Genomic DNA, 18059 nt, shown 5'->3' on the forward strand with positions numbered 1-18059 from the left:
CTCTCTCTCTGGGACTTCAAAATAAAAGTCTCTCTCTCTCTCTCTCTCTCTCTCTCTCTCTCTCTCTCTCTCTCTCTCTCTCTCTCTCTCTCTCTCTCTCTCTCTCTCTCTCTCTCTCTCTCTCTCTCTCTCTCTCTCTCTCTCTCTCTCTCTCTCTCTCTCTCTTTCTGAGACCTCAAATTAAAAGACTCTCTCTCTCCCTCTCCCTCTATCTCTTCAAAATAAAAGACTGTCTCTCTAGCTCTCTCTGTCTCTCTCTCTCTCTCTCTCCGAGACTTAAAAATAAAAGACTGTCTCTCTAGCTCTCTCTGTCTCTCTCTCTCTCTCTCTCCGAGACTTAAAAATAAAAGACTCTCTCTCAATACCTCTCTCACTATCTCTTCAAAATAAAAGACTGTCTCTCTACCTCTCTCTCTCTCTCTCTCTCTCTCTCTCTCTCTCTCCTCTGAGACCTCAAATTAAAAGACTCTCTCTCTCCCTCTCCCTCTATCTCTTCAAAATAAAAGACTGTCTCTCTACCTCTCTCTGTCTGTCTCTCTCTCTCTCTCTCTCTCTCAATTCAATTCACATTGCTTTATTGGCATGACATAACACTGTACATATTGCCAAAGCATATTCAAATTATGAAAATTTACAATAGTTACATTTCATTAACATCAATAAAATAAAATAAAATAACAAAATAATTTTCAATCAATCAATTGGAACAGCAATATAAACAGGAAACGAAGCAAATGAACAAACAATCAAACAACAACAAGGTGCAGACAGCTGTCCCTGTCTCTCTCTCTCTCAGTTTTCAATTTCAATTCAATTCAATATGTTTTATTGGCATGACTGTCAGGTGAACAATACTGCCAAAGCGTCAATTCAATAATAATAATAATAAGAAGAAGAAGAAGAAGAAGAACAACAAAATAAAAACAAAAACATATATATATAGATATATACAATTAATTAAGCAAATTACAATATATCGATATTTAAAAAGAACATGCATGAAAATGGTAGAAAACAATCCAGAAGTAATTCATGTTTGTTGTGTCAATAAAACAAACAAATAAATAAAAAAAAAAATAACAATATATTGCAATATCAAAGGATAAATGTAAAAAAATAAAAATAAATCTCTCTCTCTCTCTCTCTTCAAAATAAAAGACTGTCCCTCTCCCAGCCTGAACGTCACAATAAGAGCCCTTACTGGGACATTTATGTTCTCTAATAATATTAATTGGGGAAACAACATGGCTTCTCCCATATAAATGTGTTACCCCCATTAAATAGAAATAATTACAATACAAAATTGGACATAATATTCATCCCACTAACAACTTTTGTCCCAAGATTTGTGGTTCTTGATGATAAATGTGAATTATTAAAGAAACAACCAAACATCTATGTTATGAATGACAGTACACATTAGGATTCTCATCAAACCAATCATCCAATTAAGCTGGAAGCCAAGGATGTCATATTATACTATGAAAATAAAAACAACAACAAAAACAGAAAATTCAGCAGATTGTCAATTTATTTATTTTATTGGAGAAATTTCACATCCATAAAGTCAAGTTCTCAAGGTCTCGCTCATCATTTGAACCCTTCAAGATTTTATATTTTTGTCTTTCTATCTTTTAGAGACTCTTATAATTACCATAATGTCCTGTTCTGTTTTATCATGTTGTCACACATAGCTGATGATTTCTACAATAAAGAAATGTTGGGGAAAGCCCTGACAGAGCCTCATGGCAGGGGCTCCCAACCTGGCTCCAAACTAACTAACTAAATACTACACCACTTAAATGATCTCACCCTGAAAGTTGTTTGGGCTCATGACAACATATTATAGTAATTGTGTGCAAACATTTAAAACTGCAATAAAAAATTATTTATAACATGTTTTGTATAGTTTGTATATTGTTCCCAAATGATGTAGGGGAAGTATTTTAAATGATTCGTTATGATGTCAATGATAGATCTAACATTTGTGCTGTAGTAAATGTTGTAGATGACTGCAACTTATTTCTTATTGTATAGTGACATCTTCTGGCCAAAAGCTATATAGGTCTACTGCTGCTGGCTACCTGTAGGCAGTGTATGCACACACTTATATACAGTATATGTATACAATAAAGCTATTAGTACAGTATGTCCCACCGTTATATTCAGTGATACAGTGGTACACTGCTATGCCCTACAGTCAGCGGTCATCATATAGCACCAATCAACTCCTCTACTCCGTTCTTTTCTTTTCTACATCAGTGATGTAGATTAGATTTTTTTAAGAGTCAAGTGCACTCTCCTAGGAGAAAGCTGTATGGTTATTATAGTGACTTTTTTTTTAGGACAATGAAAGGCACTTATGTCATATTATTTGAAAGCCAAATCGTACATATTTAATAATATCCATTTGGGACTCAGGAGGAGTATTAGAGAGGATTAAAGGTTAACGAGCAGAAAGAGCAGAAAGAGTTTCAGGGTCATATGATTCTCTTAAATCTTAAACCTCCCCAGACTTCAGTCACATATGCTAATAAAGCAAGCCAGCAGAAAACAATGTTGCATTAACACTAGCATAGAAACAATAAAAAATGCTATTTCCATTAAAGCCAGACGACATAACCTTTGCTGAACAGCCCCCACAAGCGTTGATTACAAGATAATGGCACAGTGAATTTTGCCTTAATTTCCTCTTGAGTCAGCTCAAGAAGGGAGGAGAGATGAGAGTGGGAGTTGGATTATTTACACATCCAGCAGACACGGAGCAACATTAGCATTCATTTGTGTTTCTGGCCTTCAGGTGTCCAACGATCACTCTCCTTTTAGCTCTGTTTTGGTCTCCACCAACTCCTGAGAGAAACATCTGTCTCTTTAGCTGCTAAATGCTCCACTGTGTTCACCAGCTGATGGTCTCTAACTGTCTGTCTGCTGCTGAGCTGGCAGTGGACAATGGGTTTCACAGTGACGTCATGCTCTACCCACGCTGCTGCCTGCTACAATGCATATCATGCACCTCCACCTCCAGTGTTTGCACCTCCAATAAAAATGGCGCCGCCCCAAATGCCCGTATGTGTGTGTGAAAGGATGAGAGCGGTGAGAGTGAACCAAAACTGTAAAGTTGCAGCCTGGAAAACCAAAACAAAGAGCTGAAAGAGCTCCGTAGAGCTGAGGAGAGCTGAGGAGAGATGAGGAAAACTGCAGCCCTTTCACATACAGTCATGTGACCCATGTGACCCATTGAAATTAAAATTGATTCCAGTAGTTTTAATGTCAGTTACACAGCTTCTATCTATCTATCATAACTTGACTGGTCATACTAACTGTGTATGACCAATTAGTATGACCAGTATGACAAAACTGGTTCCCTCACTGGTGTCCAGCAGCAACGCCCCTCAGTGTGATGAGATGAAGAAGGGAAGCGTGTTTCTTCTTCTTCTTCAGAACTTACATAGACTGCCTTTAAAGCCACCATGTCACCATTTACTATGTCCACCAGAAGTCTGCTTTCTTATCACCTCTTTCTTTCTCCCCCTGGTGACTTCCTCTCCTCCTTTATGTCCCGTCCTTATTCTGGTGCATCTCCCCTCTCACATCTCCTCCTCTTTTCAGTCTCACAACTGGTCACAGCTCTCTTTCTTTCTTTTCTCTGCCTACTGAATCATTCAGTTTCATCATTTTCTTTCTATCAATCATTTGGACTGTGTGTGTGTGTGTGTGTGTGTGTGTGTGTGTGTGTGTGTGTGTGTGTGTGCATGTGTAGCGAGGCCGTTCTACCTGCAGGAGGCACTAGTAGTAGGTGTACAACCATCTCTCTCTGTTGCCTCCCCCTCTCTCTTCAGTCCACCCCTCTCAAACCTGACCCCCGTTTGGTCTGTGCCTCCCCCCTCAGCCTCCCCCCCACCCCCCTCCATCACCAGCACTGCAGAAGAGGCCTCTTGTCTCCCCCGCAGTCTGTAAGGCCTTTCTTTAGCCTCCCTCTCCCTCCCTCCCTCCCTCCCTCCCTCCCTCCCTCCTCGGTCTCTGTGCTGGTCTCATTGTCCTGGTGTGTGTGCCACCCTGATCCAGATGACCTCCAGCGACATGCAATATTCAGAGGATGTGAAGTACATGATGAAAATGTTCAACACAACAGGACAAGTGTCACCTCCACTAGCACACACACACACACACACACTCGTGCACATTTGTTATTATTATTATCATTTACTCCCCCCCCCCCCCCCCCCCCCCCCCCCCCCCATGGCGGTTGCTGCCAGTTTCCTACGGGGGGCGCCATCAGCGACTCTGCCGCAGCCGTTTTTCCATTACAACCTGCTCACGACCCCCTCTGCCTATCCCTTCTACCTCCTCTCCCCTCTCCTCACCTCCTCTCTGACTCCCTCTCTCTCCCCCTGTTCTCTCCTCTCCTCCTCTCTCCCCCACTGATCCTCATGTGATCACAGCTCAGGTGGGCAAATGCTGAACTGACCTGTGGCCAGTTCAACCAATTAGCTTCATGTTTTGTCTCAGCAGCCTGCACCTCTTTGTGTCTGACAGCACGCACACACACACGCACACACACACACACACACACACACACACACACACACACATCAGGGCCTCGCTGTGTCTCTCCTCCGGCTACAGGGGGCGCCAGTCTCTACACCATCAACTCCCCCCCCCCCCACTCCTCCTCTCCCTTCTTTCCATCTCTCCTCCTTCTTTTCCCTCCCCCCTACACCCCTCCTCAGTCTGCCCCTAGCACTTCCTCCCCCCTTCCTACTCTCCTCTCCTCTTTCCTTCTCCTCCCTTGTGCTCCCATCCCTCTCTGACTCCCCCTTCCCTCCCCCCAGCTCCTCTCCCCACCCCTTCGTCTCCCTCCCCTTCCTCCCCCGTTGAAAGGCTGTTAAGCGCTCCTTCTGCACACAGCACTGCAGATGAGGCCTCCGCCTCCCCCACAGTCTGCCAGGCCTCTCACTCTCTCTCTCTCTCTCTCCTTCAGCCTCCCCCACCACTCCCTCCCTCACTCCCTCCCTCCCTCCCTTCCTCCCTCTCTCTCACTCCTTACAACAGCATAGCAACACTGACTAGCCAGCCAAGGAGAGTCTTGCCTCTCTCCCTCTTGCACCGGGGTAATTTCCCTCCATTTTAGATTCCTCATCCCAGGGCGGCAAAGGATGGCACTTTAATTAAATACTCGGGAGGTATAAAAATATATTAAGTGGATGTACGTATCTGACCTCACTCACTTTACCTGGGTTGGTAGAATGTGATTGATCTCTACTCTGGGAGAGTGCCATTCATCCAATGGTGCACCTCAGCAAAGGGTTAATAATGTAGTGTAGTATCTCCGACCAAGGCTGCTCCTCATCTTATCATTGTAACATGCAGACAGGCTCCATATTGCAGCTCTCTGACACATGCATCACATATTCTGTTTCATTGTGCACATATAGAAACCAGGTTTACTTCAGATGTGTAGCTCATCACATACGTGTTCTGGTATGAGGCTGGACAGCAGTGGGTGAGGTGTTACACATACAGGTGCTGTACTGTATCATCTTTTTCCATTATTTCACAGATATTTGAAGTTATCATGATGATGTCATTGACTCCTCCACCTGCCATCTCTATCTGAAGGCAGCTATCTGTCCTCCTCCATCACACCACAACACTGCTCTGATCATGTGAGGCTACACTGGTGGGAAACTTCAGTTACCAAGCAATGCTGGACATTCCTGTATATGTATTTTTGGCTATTCAAAGACACTAACTGCTGCCTAACAAGTCTTAACTTCACTGTGATCAGCATCCTTTATGTTGGGATGGACAGACAATACTGTATATAGATTAAAGAACTGGGAATACCATCATTCCTGAGTTGATATTCCTCACTCACAATCTCGTTAAGGTGTGCTGATTGATACGGAGGTGGTCAAGATACGTCACACCAATTAGTGAATTAATTATTCAATTGGTTAATTTTAACTGTTCATTACATAAGATTCAATTAGCTTTCTTGCACAACAAATGGGAATACCATCCCACTTTGATGTCAACAAAGGATTGTAACCTACAAAGACATTACATTCACAAATGTTAGAAAAATAGAAGACCAACAGACAGGCATGATTTGTGTTGCTGTATGTAACCATGGGATCCATTTCCTGTAATATACAGTAGCTATTCTAGTCACACTTTAAATTGCCTATTCACCTTGGTAGCTCAATGTAGACACACTTTAAAAAAAAACATAATTTTCTGACCAGAAGGCACGCTTGCCGGTCTTGTCTCTCCAACAGTAAAGAACAAAACCGTCCCTGTATCCCTGATGTCCCTCTGGTTTACACTTCTGAATGACCCCTACTTCTGAGCACCACTGTCTACTCAATGCAACAAAAAAAAAACTGCACTGGTTTGCAGTGTTTTCCTAGTTGAGCATTATGTTTCAACAATGTTCTGCAACAGAGACATTCATTAACATTTGGCCGTTTTGGATATTAAAACTCTAAAACCTTTTCGTCTTGTGACCCTTATAAATGAATCTACTTGTGACCCTTCATTACAGGTTATGGCATTAGGGTGGTAATGGGCTGTAAGCAGTGATCTTATTCTTTCTTGGACTTCGTTTTAAGGACATTTAGAGACCTGAGGCGGTGAAAGATTCCAGCCATCATTGCCCCATGGAGTGCATTTTGCACCATTAGCCTCCAATGACAAGTACTCTAGAGCCCCTTTTCGATCGCACCGGAGTTACTGTGGTACTAGTTAACTAGGACGGACACTTGGCAACAGGATGTTTAACCACTTGTGTATATAACGTTTTGCTATGGTCCCTAGAGTTTTAGTGGGACACTGTTTTAGCATGCAGGGCTCTGCCTGTGGAAGCACAATGTCACAACGGGCTAGTAGATCTAGTAACTCACTCTTTAACTCGCCCGATTGAAAGAACAAATCTTTATTATTTTTTTTCCAGAGCTGATGATGGAAGTAGCAAAGGAGTGAGCGATCTCACTTCCTTCTCTTCTCTGTTGAGAGTTGCACATGTATTTGTATGGTTTCATTAGGTGTTTAGATGTGAAGCATCTGCTATAGCCTGAATACTCACTCACTCACTGTCAACGAGTTCATCTCTGGGGAGAAGGAGGGGGATTGTCACACTATTTACGATATGCAAGAATGTTTGTTGCTTCACATCTGTGACGCACTGTGTCCTTGTTGTGATTCAATAATTGACTTAAACTTTGTTGTTTTTAGATAACCCCTAATAAATAAACCTACATGTATAGGTGGTGGATTTCTGACCCACTTGCCCGACAAGTGAAAAACATTAACCCTAACCCTGGCATGAAGTACATATTGCAGTTTTAAGAAGCAAGTTTAATGAGAAAGTATAAATTTAGACAACAGCTGATTAATAATACTCCTAATCTGAAAGAAATAAAAGACATTCAGAGCTTGTCTAACTAGTGCTCATTTGTGTTCCTTTCATTGAACAAAGAAACTGGCATTGCCATCAGTTCTGTGAGAAGCACAATTACAGCACTTTATTGTTCATAAATGCTTAAGTGAAAAATGAAAACATAAAACAAATACACACATTTTCAAAGAACACAAATTGAACACAACTCTCTTTTTTGGGAAACAAAATTGCTTTCACTATTGTGGAAGTCAGTATGGTGGTTACTGTCCAGTCTTGTGGGGTCAAAGAAACATCATCAAGTTAAAATAGTGAAAATAGAAAGTAGAGTACAGTCAAGGCTAATGAGCATAAGGCTGCAGAAGGTTGATGAAATGCTCCTTTAAACCGAGAGAGAATGAGAACAGAAATCATACAAAAAAAAAGAAAAGGAAATTAAAAAAATAAAATCTAATCAAGTTTAAAGCAAAAACAAAATCAGTTCTGTTATTTCATTTATATATAGATATATTATTTTGCAAAAAAACTAGGTTTTTGTTAAAAAATAAACTTAAACGTACGAGAAAATACCAGCCACCAAAGCGACAACTATCATTAAGCATACCAATGTAGAACATATGAGGCTACCTTACACACAGGTAATAGCAAATATTTAGGGGAACATGTACGGCAACATGTGTCCAAACATGTCTAAAAGACTGTACAAATGTACACTACCCATCTCAGTAGAACTACGTGAAAAATGATGGATTATCTCGTCAGCTTAAAAGCTTTACCTCACAACAACTCAGTATTTTAAGCCACACTTAAAGTTCAGTGGCTAAAGCAACGTTAAGAACTCCTTATCTCAATGTAATAAAGTATATAGAAGGCAAAAAACTTTCTATTTGTTTGGTGTGACTTCTCTGTTGTCTTTGCTCCTCCCCTCCCAATCGGGGAAGAAACATTAAAACTTTGTTCACAAATCTTTACATCAGTCCTAGCTGCTCGTTGAGTCCTGCCTTTAAAAGTCATTGGATGGCTTGTTTTAGTAGAGTTCCCTCCTTCACAGATACCCAGAGTACCTGGGCGGTGTCCTTCAGTCCAGGCGAGGCAGATTTGTTGGCGTGGATCAAATCTAAAGTGTCTCCATCAGTCAGACCTGCTGTTGGCCCAGCTGGGCCCCGTCTCTCCTGCTTCTGGCAGATGATGGTACAAACTTGGGAATAATGATGGGCAGAGGGTCTCTTCCTTTAGCAGCCGGTCTTCCTGAGCCCTCTGTGGGCCCAAAGCCATTCTCTGCATGTGCCTCTTCGTCTTCATCGTCATCATCATCATCGTCGTCGTCGTCGTCCTCATCATCCTCATCGTCATCTTCGTCTGACATGTCGTCTAGATCTGAAACTATCTTGGTCTCTGTCCCCGGCTCCCTTCTCTCCATAGCTCCAGTAAGGAGTTTGTTACCATGGAGATGTACCTCTCCCTCGCACTCCTTGTTGTTGTCCTTTTGCTGCTCTTCCTCATCACTGTCAGAGTCGATGGCGATGGGCTCCGAGAGGTCCAGAGGTATTTTCTGTGGTAAGGTGCTGTTGATTGTCTTGGTTTGGTCTCTGCTGGCACTGTTGGGTTTGGGGGCAGATGGCGTTGCTTTAGTAGATTCCACAGTCCCAGTTGTCTTTCCCTTCCGTGGAGGAGCCACACCGCCATTAGCAGCTAGCTCTCTATGTTTCCGGAGAGCCTGCTCCGACACCCCTATATGTGTCCTAGATGTCCGCCTCTTGCTGTGTCTGCCCTCGTACACGCCATCCTGGGCGAACGCCAACTCGTGACTCACTTTGCTGAGCTCGTGCATACTGAACCCGAGCAACACGCTGGCATTCTGGGCTTCGCAATCCTGTACGCATTTCCTTCTTTTGTTGCCAAAGTGGCTGGAGATGTCCGACTTCCACAGCCATAGACTGGCTGCCAGCTTCTCCACCTCCCGGCGTGTGGGATACGGCGCTTGATTAAAATACTGCGTTAGAAATGCCTTCCTAGATTCGTACGACTCGTTTTCGTGTTCTTTGGGGTCAAGAGCCAGAACTACAGGTTCATCAGGATTTTCTACAAATGCAGATGGACCGTTGATGTCCCGTGGGTTGGCCCTTTCCCCAGGGGGCCTCCTTCGTTTTGGCGCACTAGTGTCAGAGCTGTCAAAGCTGGTCCGTTTTAGAGCGCTGCTCGGGGCCTGGCTCACCCGAGAGTGAGCTGCCCGGCTGTCCTGCCCATTTTGGGATTTCCCTACACCTCGACAGTGCACCAAGTGTAGAGTGATGGTGGAGGCAGTCATGTTACTAGTATAAACCCCCAAGCAGTGAATACACTTGTAGGTCAGTTTTTTTTCTACGGGGTGGACAGTCTGGATAACCTGGTGCCGCTCTCTCAGGTGGTGGGCCAGTGAGTCTGAGATTGGGCCCTTGAGGATAGAGAAGCAAAGAGGACACAGGGTCTTGCCCACATCCCTCTTGTAGGGCACCGATGCCTGTGGAGCACTCTTGGCTGGTGCACCGTCAGCAGCCCCTGACGGTGTTTTGGGCGGGTGCTGAGGCAATAGCCTCTTGCCTGATATTAGAGAGGCAGACAAGGCAGATGTCACAGAGGTGTTGTTGTTCTGAGCATGAAACGCCACCGACTCCTCAGGGGCGTCTCTCATGTTATAAGTAGTGACAATCAACTGAACATTCTTGGGATTGCCCTGCTGCAAAGTGAGGTCAAAGGTCAAGGGAGAATCTGTGCGTGGGCCGACGCTCTCATCGGGGTGCGACAGCCGCATGTGGGCCACCATCTTCTCAACATCATTGAAGGTTGCACGGCAGTGTGGGCACGACAGGCCGTGGATCAACATGTGGTTCAACAACGTGTCACTGGGGAGATAGCGGTTGCAGTAGAGACACTTGCTGGTGAAGTTGTGGATCTTCATGATGTAGTTGGCGACAGCGGGCACCTTCTCCGCTTTGTGCTCCTTCTCAAAATGAGAACTGTACACGTTCTCTGGGAAGAGCTCGTTGCAGATGGTGCAGATTTTCCACTTCTGGGTGTAGGATGTGCCGAGGACTGAGGAGCCACCTTTCTTGGCCGTGACAGAGGCTACAGTAGTAGCTGCCGCCTGGACACGTGAACCCAGAGGGTTGGATTTGAGTGAAGAAGAGGCACTAACCACAATTGGACTCCGCAGGCTGCCGCCAGAAATAAGCTGCTTTGCTGCATGTGACTGCTGGGGGACAGAAACCTGGGCGTTCCCCGGCAGAGTAACCCTCACCTGCTGGCTGCCAATAGAGAAAGACTGGGTGGCCCCGGCCTTTAACCTCACTCCATCATGTTTCATCCCAGAGAGAAGACTCTGAGCGCTGAAGCCCGTCTTTGATGCGATGATAACTCGACCCAGCTGCTGGGAGCCAGGAGACCTGGTCGTGGCCATCACTGCACCTTTAGGGCCCATCCCAATGATGGTCTTGTCTCCCTGGGTTTTGGGGGGGATCATGATGATGGGTTTGGGACGGGGGACGATCACACTGGTGTGCCCAATCATGGCAGTCACCTGGTAGCCAATCCTCTCGTGGTCCTCAATGACGTGTTGGACAAGTGCCTCATAGGTCCTTGGAACAAACAGACACTTCTTGCAGTGAATCTGGTTACTGTTAACAGTGTTTGTGTTGTGACTCTCTGTGGCACCATTCTGAGCGTTTGTCTTGTCTCCTGGTTTCACTATATAGGGCTGGGCCACTTGCTGGAAGTGTTCCCTGTAGATGTGCTTTCGCACAACATTGTACAAAGGGTCCCTGTAGGTGCACTTCTTGCAGTAGTACACCGCCTGTTCCACACTGTCCCCGGTCCTTTTAAGCACCCCGTCCTTCATCATGATCCCACCAGCTCCCACCACCATTCCACCGGGGCCCTGCCGCACAGTGCTGTTAGGCATGTGGAACAGTTTGATGTGCGTTTCCAGAGTCTTCTTGTTACCATTGTAAGTGCAGTAGGGGCAGTTGAGCAGAATGTTGTTCTCAAAATCCTCGCTGTGGACGTTGCGGAAATGGCTCTTGTATGCAGAGAAGTACTTGGATGAAAAGAGGCAGCCAGTGCAGCAGAAGGGCTTGGATCTGTAGTCCTGGAGACACACAGGTGGGGACAGCATTAGCATAGATTTGTACCTTTATACATTTTCTCTGTTTTTGTGGTGTGAACTTAACAATAACAAGAATTCAAAAGAATAGATTCAAATATCAGTGTTGCAGAACCACACAACACAACAGGACAAATATGTAAGAGTTTGTTACACACCTGGACTTTGGTATGTGATGGTTCCCACATGCACACATCGTCCCAGTTAGTATGCTTTATGTACACCTCTGGAGGAGTGTAGTCTTTATAGTCCTAAACAACAAGGAAATTTTAGATTAATACTTGATGATGATGAAACAATCAACAAGGGAAATATACATCAGAACTATTCACGGGGCATAGACTGCCTCTATGGACGCATGAGATACATGAATAAATGGTGGAATCATTCCGGTTTTCTTCCTTTGGGTGATGACAAACTCACGATGCTTCACTAATGATGCATGTTTACGCAGGGACAAAAAAAGAAGGGGTTTCTGGGTAACAACAAGCAATCTCAACTCTCAGTTATTAAACCAAAACTATTTTCCCATATGTACACCAATTACATTACCAACACACCAAACCATTCTCAAACCTCAGCAAGAGATGAAAATGATGGTGGGAATATGAAGGGGTAGTCAGTCATCATTATAAAAACACCAAAGTGTGGTCACGCTCACCTCTAGGTGATCTCTGCAGAACTCCAAGCCGATGTCTCCCAGGACCCTCTTAACATTTTTCCTCGCTTTCCGCAGACTGCCCAGGTTATTGACAGGGAGCTGGAACATTCTGCCCACCTGAACAGAAAGACACAAACAACAGCATGTTATCAACAGGTGTAGAGTACAATTTGAACAGGTGTCTGTTAACTGACCCCCCCCAAGCCAGGAAATGAACAGTTCACTGAAAAGGACCTTTTCCTTGACTTAACTTGCCTGGTAGAACGCTTAAAAAGGGAAAACCCCTTTCACACATGAAATACGCAAAAAAAAAAAAATAGTTGTCTGTTACGTAAATCTTCATTGCCAAAGTGCCTCCTGTTGGCGGGTATTCAGAGCTGTTTAGCGCAGGGGGGCTGCGATGGTGGGGGGGTCGTGTTTTTAGGGTACTGATGACACAATGAAAAACGACCCAGGAAGTCCAGTTTGAGCAACAGACAAAGGAGTTTAAAGGCTCATCAGATGCCAAAACACTGCACAACGGTTTGTGATACTCACAGACAGGATTTAACAACACTGAAGTTATCACAGAGGCAACTATTCATGCATGTGTGCACAAGGACACACGTGCACGCGGGTGACGTGATACACATTCCTACCAATGGTTTCGAACTATTTCACTGATTGACACGCGGCGGTAATGCACCAAGATACACAACAATGCTCCTGCAGACGCAGGCTAGAAGAAGACTGCTGGCTGGTAAACACAGATGTAAACAATGAAGGTTTCTTTAGAGTATAATCACCTGATAATGGGAATCGTTGTGTTTTCGTTACCTTAGAATGAGCCGTTTATATCTACATAGGGAGCGGGTCGTCTCCACGGAGCCGGCAGCCATGTTTCTATAGTAGCCCAGAAGGGACAAACAAAACACGGGCTCTAGTGACGGACATTCACGTCTTCACATCGGCCACCGTAGCTCTCCTACACGCTTGGCACACGGGAGAAGTTTCGTTGATTGCAATCTGCAACTTTGCCGCCAGATACCACCAAATCCTACACACTGCACCTTTAAAAGAAAACTCTAGGGCATCTTTAACTACAAAGTCACAAGCCAGTGCTCAGTGGATTATTTATAATAACTACAGTTTAGTTTCTTTAGTTGCCTGTACTAAAGCTGAAAAAGTGTTGAAATTTGACCAAACCTCACTTAGAGGTCTGGTGTAGAAAGAAGAAAGAAAGGTTGCTCACAGAAAGACAGACCCACTCGTTCCATACGATCATACCCGCTGGTTCCATACGATCATACCCGCTGGTTCCATACAATCGGACCCGCTGGTTACATACAATCAGACCCACTGGTTCCATACAAAATACAGCTGAACCACCATCCACTCATTCATTATGCGTTTATCACTACCAATAAGTTCAGCATTAGTGAAGGCACCTCTTGCCAGAGGAAGCCATAAGGGCTGGTTAATTCACTGTCCAAAGTGTCTCTATTCAAATCAGAGCTCCATGTAGTGAGGTCAAAGGTCACTGATGCAAGGCATAAAGGCAGCTCAGTGACAACAAACGGCACAGTCCCAAACAAACACCTCAGCTCATTTCCCTTCTAGAAAACACAGAACAGAGAGGGGGAACTGTGGGAGTGTGGTTCCACCAACTGTTGGCCTAGTGAAGAGAGAACCGGAGACATTACTGCCGATCCGCCTGGTTGGATGTCTGTCTTGCCTGCCTGTCTGTCTGTCTGTCTGTCTGTCTTTCAGAAATGTGCAAGTGCTAGAGGGAGAGAGAGAGAAACATACCCTTGTCCACTTCCCCTCTCTGTCTCTCTTTCCTGCTTCCTCCCATTACTTGCAGATGGCGCTAGAGAGGAGCTCCATTATGTAAGCCTCCCTATCCTCTGCCTGCCCCCTTTTTCTCCCTGCCTCGCAATACCATCACAGAATGGCGCCTCCTATTGAGTCAGCAGCAGCCTCTACAATATGTCTGCAGTGGAAGGGGAGGGGAGGGAGGGAGGGATGTTGGAAGGGAGGAAGGGGAGGGACAGAAGGAGCTAGAGAGATCAGTGAAGGGGGAGGGGGAGTGTGAGAGAGGATGAGGTGAGGGGGGTGAGGGAGCTGGCAGGAAGGGGAGGGAGAGAGAGGTGGGGGGGGAGCGAGTGAGCGAGGGTAGAGGGAGTGTGAGGGGAGAGATGAGAGGAAAGGAGAGAGGACAGAGAGGGAGCTACGGAAGTGGAGGGAGGGAGGGAGGGAGAGGATGGGGAGGCAGGGAGGTCGGACAGACAGGCTCAGAGGAGAGGGAGGGAGCGAGGGAGGGAGTGAGGGAGGGAGGGAGGGTGAGGGAAGGAGGGGAAGAGGCTGGGGGAGAGAGAGAGAAAATGGAAGTGGGTGAGAGAAAGAGGGGGCGATGGATAGGCAGGGAGGGGAGGGGGGTGGGAGGAAGAAAGGGAGAGAAAAAAAGCCAAGGAGAGGCTGAGTAGGAGGGAAGGGAGGGAGAGAAGGAAGAGGAGAGGGAGGAGAGGCGATAGGAGGCTGCTCTGCTCTGCTGAGGGCTGCTGGCAGAAAACAGGTTTCCTTCCACTGAGGGTGAAAAAAGAGGCCTACAAACCTTCAGCCACAGATCTCCTCCTGCTCCCTCAGTCCTCCACGGGGGACAGGAGGACTACCTATGTCCTGGTTCACACCTCGCTCCTTCAACGTGCAGATGTTTACTGAGGAGCTTCTGGAGACATCTAAAAATGCACACCAATACCAGAAAAGTTTGGGAGGCTTTAAAATGCACTGGGGTTAGATGTGTCAGTACGATCAACACCTGTCTGTCTGTCTGTCGGCCTAACAGTAATAAAGGTGGGGGTCTGTCTGTATATGATGGCTGATGGTAGTAACCATGATCATAATCTGACACTTGTCCTGAGTGACAGCCCTCCTCCTCCTCTCCCCACTGTGAGTGCATCCCAGACCCCGGTGTCACCTGGCTGAACTCTCATCACCTCTGGTTTAGTTATTCAAAAGGAAATCTGACACCATTTGACTAAAGATTATATGAATTATACACCACAATCTGTATTCTGTGTCCTATAAGACACAACTCTGTACAGTAAGTGGGGAGCTACACTTTGACAGACTCATTGAAAAAGGCTTAGGTGGTTTAGCAGCAGCTTTAGCTCTGTGAGGTGAAGTGTCAGTGAATCTGATCTGATCAACATCTGGCCGGATCCAGATCGATAAGGGTTGGAAAGGGACAAAGAATAGGACACACACACACACCGTGCTAAGTTAGCATGCTAAGCTAGCATCAACAACACTAGCTGTTCACAACTAACACTGCCGTTTCTCTCCTCTTCATGTAATAGTACCTTACCTGGGAGGTTATTATAAACAAGCCCGCTGCTTGGAGGAGTTCCGTTCAACCCCCTCCTGACTGTATAAAGCAACATAACGTTACCTTTAACGCTACCGTTAACGTTACAGCCCCTCAGGTAGCCCCGGTAACGGAGAACATCATGACAGACTAGTTTACCTGCTTTCACATCCACAGCTCCCGGCTGACTGAAATGTGTCGCCTCTGGAGGACCGAGTGTGTGGACTCTTCCACGGTGATATCCTTTCAGGTGACAGCTATCTTCGTGGAGAACCAGAGAACCACAGAAGCAGCCACCCCGGGGTAGTCGGTCTACCCTCCAAGCCCGCCTCTCCCTCTCCTGACGCGGCTCTCCTCTCTCCTCTGGTCGGCACACTGGAGCAGAGCGCCTCGGAGCCTCATCAGACTATTAACCCGTCCGTTCTCCGGAGCGGTGAGGTGAGGGCGGCGGACACATGTCCTACTGTTGGGGGACAACCCGCTCTGTCAAACCACACTCCTCTAAAGTCCTAGTCCTGGTCCTCGGCTCGCCTGGCAGCCGACACGGTTCGGTCCCATTCTTCTCTGTGACTCTGACAGACAATACTCATCCAGCACTAGAAGCTGCCCTATCCAAAATGGCGCAAATAAAAGGGGCGGAAGTGACATCTCTACTTGATTAGCATAAATAATCTCATTGTGAGGAGAACCTCGGCTCATTAAAACAAACTCCCTGATTGGCCTGTCAATCAATTTGTCCAATTAAGAAAACGGTCAGTTAAAAAAACACACCAACCTCGTCCGGTGGGTCCTCTGGTTCCGGTGCTCCAGTCTCCTGTGAGGTAAACAACCCAAACCCAGTAGTGACAGGATCTGGCCGGCAGCGGGCGTCCTTCTGGAGTGGGTTTCTAACATTTACGCACATGCGCAGTCTGGCTACATCTGGCGCCCCCCCACCCTCGGATGTACACAGTGCCTCACAGCACTCAGCTGGAGTGGTATCTCCATCACCGGCTGGGCCAACGCTAGGTGGCGCTGTACTACACCAGTACTAGTCCAACTCTCCCTCTCTGGGACTACTTGCCTGCAGGAACAGTGCTGCACTTCATCCAGTGTGACACTGCATGGAAATGGTTAAAAGCCATGGTAACATTTTCCATCAGCTGGGTTGCCCCCTCCCTCTCCCCATCACCATCACTCTTCACCCACCCATCCCATCATCCTTCCTTCCTGCAGCTGTCAGACTCCACAACCAGCACTGCTCCCAGTAGACCACTTACACACCAAAAAACTGACAATAACCTGATATTTTCAGGTGGAATTTCATTTCATTCTCAATGTGCAATATCATTTTCCACTTGTGCAATTTTGTTAATAGTCTGTTTATTGTCAATACTTCCTTCTATTTAAATGGTTCATATTTTGTTACACTTTGTTTAGCTATTTTTTTTTTACTGTGTTAGCTGATGCATCTTGTTTTTTGCACTATCCCCTTTTGCTACTGTTCGCTGCAAATTTCCCCACTGCAGGACTAATAAAGAAATATCCTATCTGGGTTTGCTGCGTGGTTATTTGACTGAACGTGTTCATTTAGGAATATGTAACATATAATGAAATGTTTCACCCAATTGATGCTTTCAAGGTGTCCAGATAAACTTTCACATAAATAGACACAAACCAGTAAACACAACACAATAGGCCTCGAGCTGTCAGGGCCCCCTGGAGGTCTGGGGCCCACTTGGTAATCCAGCCCTGCACACCCATCACACTTTCATTAGTGAAAGGATAAAAAGTAGGATGTTAAATGTCTTTATTACACAGCTGTGTTGAATACTTGATTCTGATTGGTCAATCACGGCATTCTGCGGTCTGCAATTTCTTTATAACAGACCATTGCTATGGGCGTAGATCAGATGTCAGACTCTGGCGGACTGTTTTTTGTGTCAAAATATTGATTTCTTCAGTAAGTAGCCGTGTAATAGGCGGGATAATGTACAGCAGGCGGTCATTGTTGTGTGAAAAAATCCTAAGATACTTTCACAACAATGACTGGCTTGCTGTCCATTATCCCTTACTTAACGATATTTCCATTAGTGTTTGTGAGAGAGATGTACAAGCTGCTACCTGTTGACTGCTACTGTGTACTACACCATGTGCTGGTGAAGAGATGTGGTTGTAAGCTCACAAAGAAGATAGTAAGTGGACATTGAGTCACATTTTTTTTTTTGTGTCAAACTACTGTTTCCAAGGTAAAGAATTAACTTTTGTGTTCAACTAAACATCTTCCTTTGTGGTTGTGTAAGCCTTCATGGTAGTGGTAGACATGATCAGAATCCTCCAGGATGGTCTGGGTCCTCCATCCACGTGGTTTTCACTGAATGCTCCTGCAGGTTAGAGTCTCTGGAGGGCATGTTGGTCCCTTGCACTTGTTTCAGGTTTGATCAATGAGTATCAATAAGAGCAGCTGGTCGCTCTCCGTAACCCATCGGAGGTTTTGACTCATTGTGGAATAAAGATAACAATCAGAAAAAACAGA

The 18059-nt window shown here is 45.6% G+C and overlaps 1 protein-coding gene across 5 annotated transcripts; it reads right to left on the reverse strand.

Annotated features, from left to right (window-relative positions):
• Nucleotides 1-7499: 7499 nt before the first annotated feature.
• Nucleotides 7500-16458, reverse strand: adnpb (activity-dependent neuroprotector homeobox b). 5 transcript variants are annotated; one of them, XM_074643251.1, is made up of 5 exons: nt 15704-16238; nt 14792-14915; nt 12199-12315; nt 11696-11788; nt 7500-11522 (listed from the first exon to the last, which is right to left on the reverse strand). In XM_074643251.1, exons 3-5 carry the CDS (start codon nt 12304-12306, stop codon nt 8535-8537), a joined length of 3189 nt encoding a protein of 1062 aa, XP_074499352.1. In that variant the 5' UTR covers nt 12307-12315; nt 14792-14915; nt 15704-16238; the 3' UTR covers nt 7500-8534. The 5 variants fall into 5 exon arrangements, with proteins under 5 accessions (XP_074499352.1, XP_074499353.1, XP_074499349.1 ...); XM_074643252.1 differs by lacking the exon at nt 15704-16238 and adding an exon at nt 15545-15663; XM_074643248.1 differs by lacking the exons at nt 14792-14915; nt 15704-16238 and adding an exon at nt 16320-16458.
• Nucleotides 16459-18059: the final 1601 nt, after the last annotated feature.

This window comes from Sebastes fasciatus, chromosome 8, assembly GCF_043250625.1.
Source record: "Sebastes fasciatus isolate fSebFas1 chromosome 8, fSebFas1.pri, whole genome shotgun sequence".
In the NCBI taxonomy this organism is placed as follows: Eukaryota; Metazoa; Chordata; class Actinopteri; order Perciformes; family Sebastidae; genus Sebastes; species Sebastes fasciatus.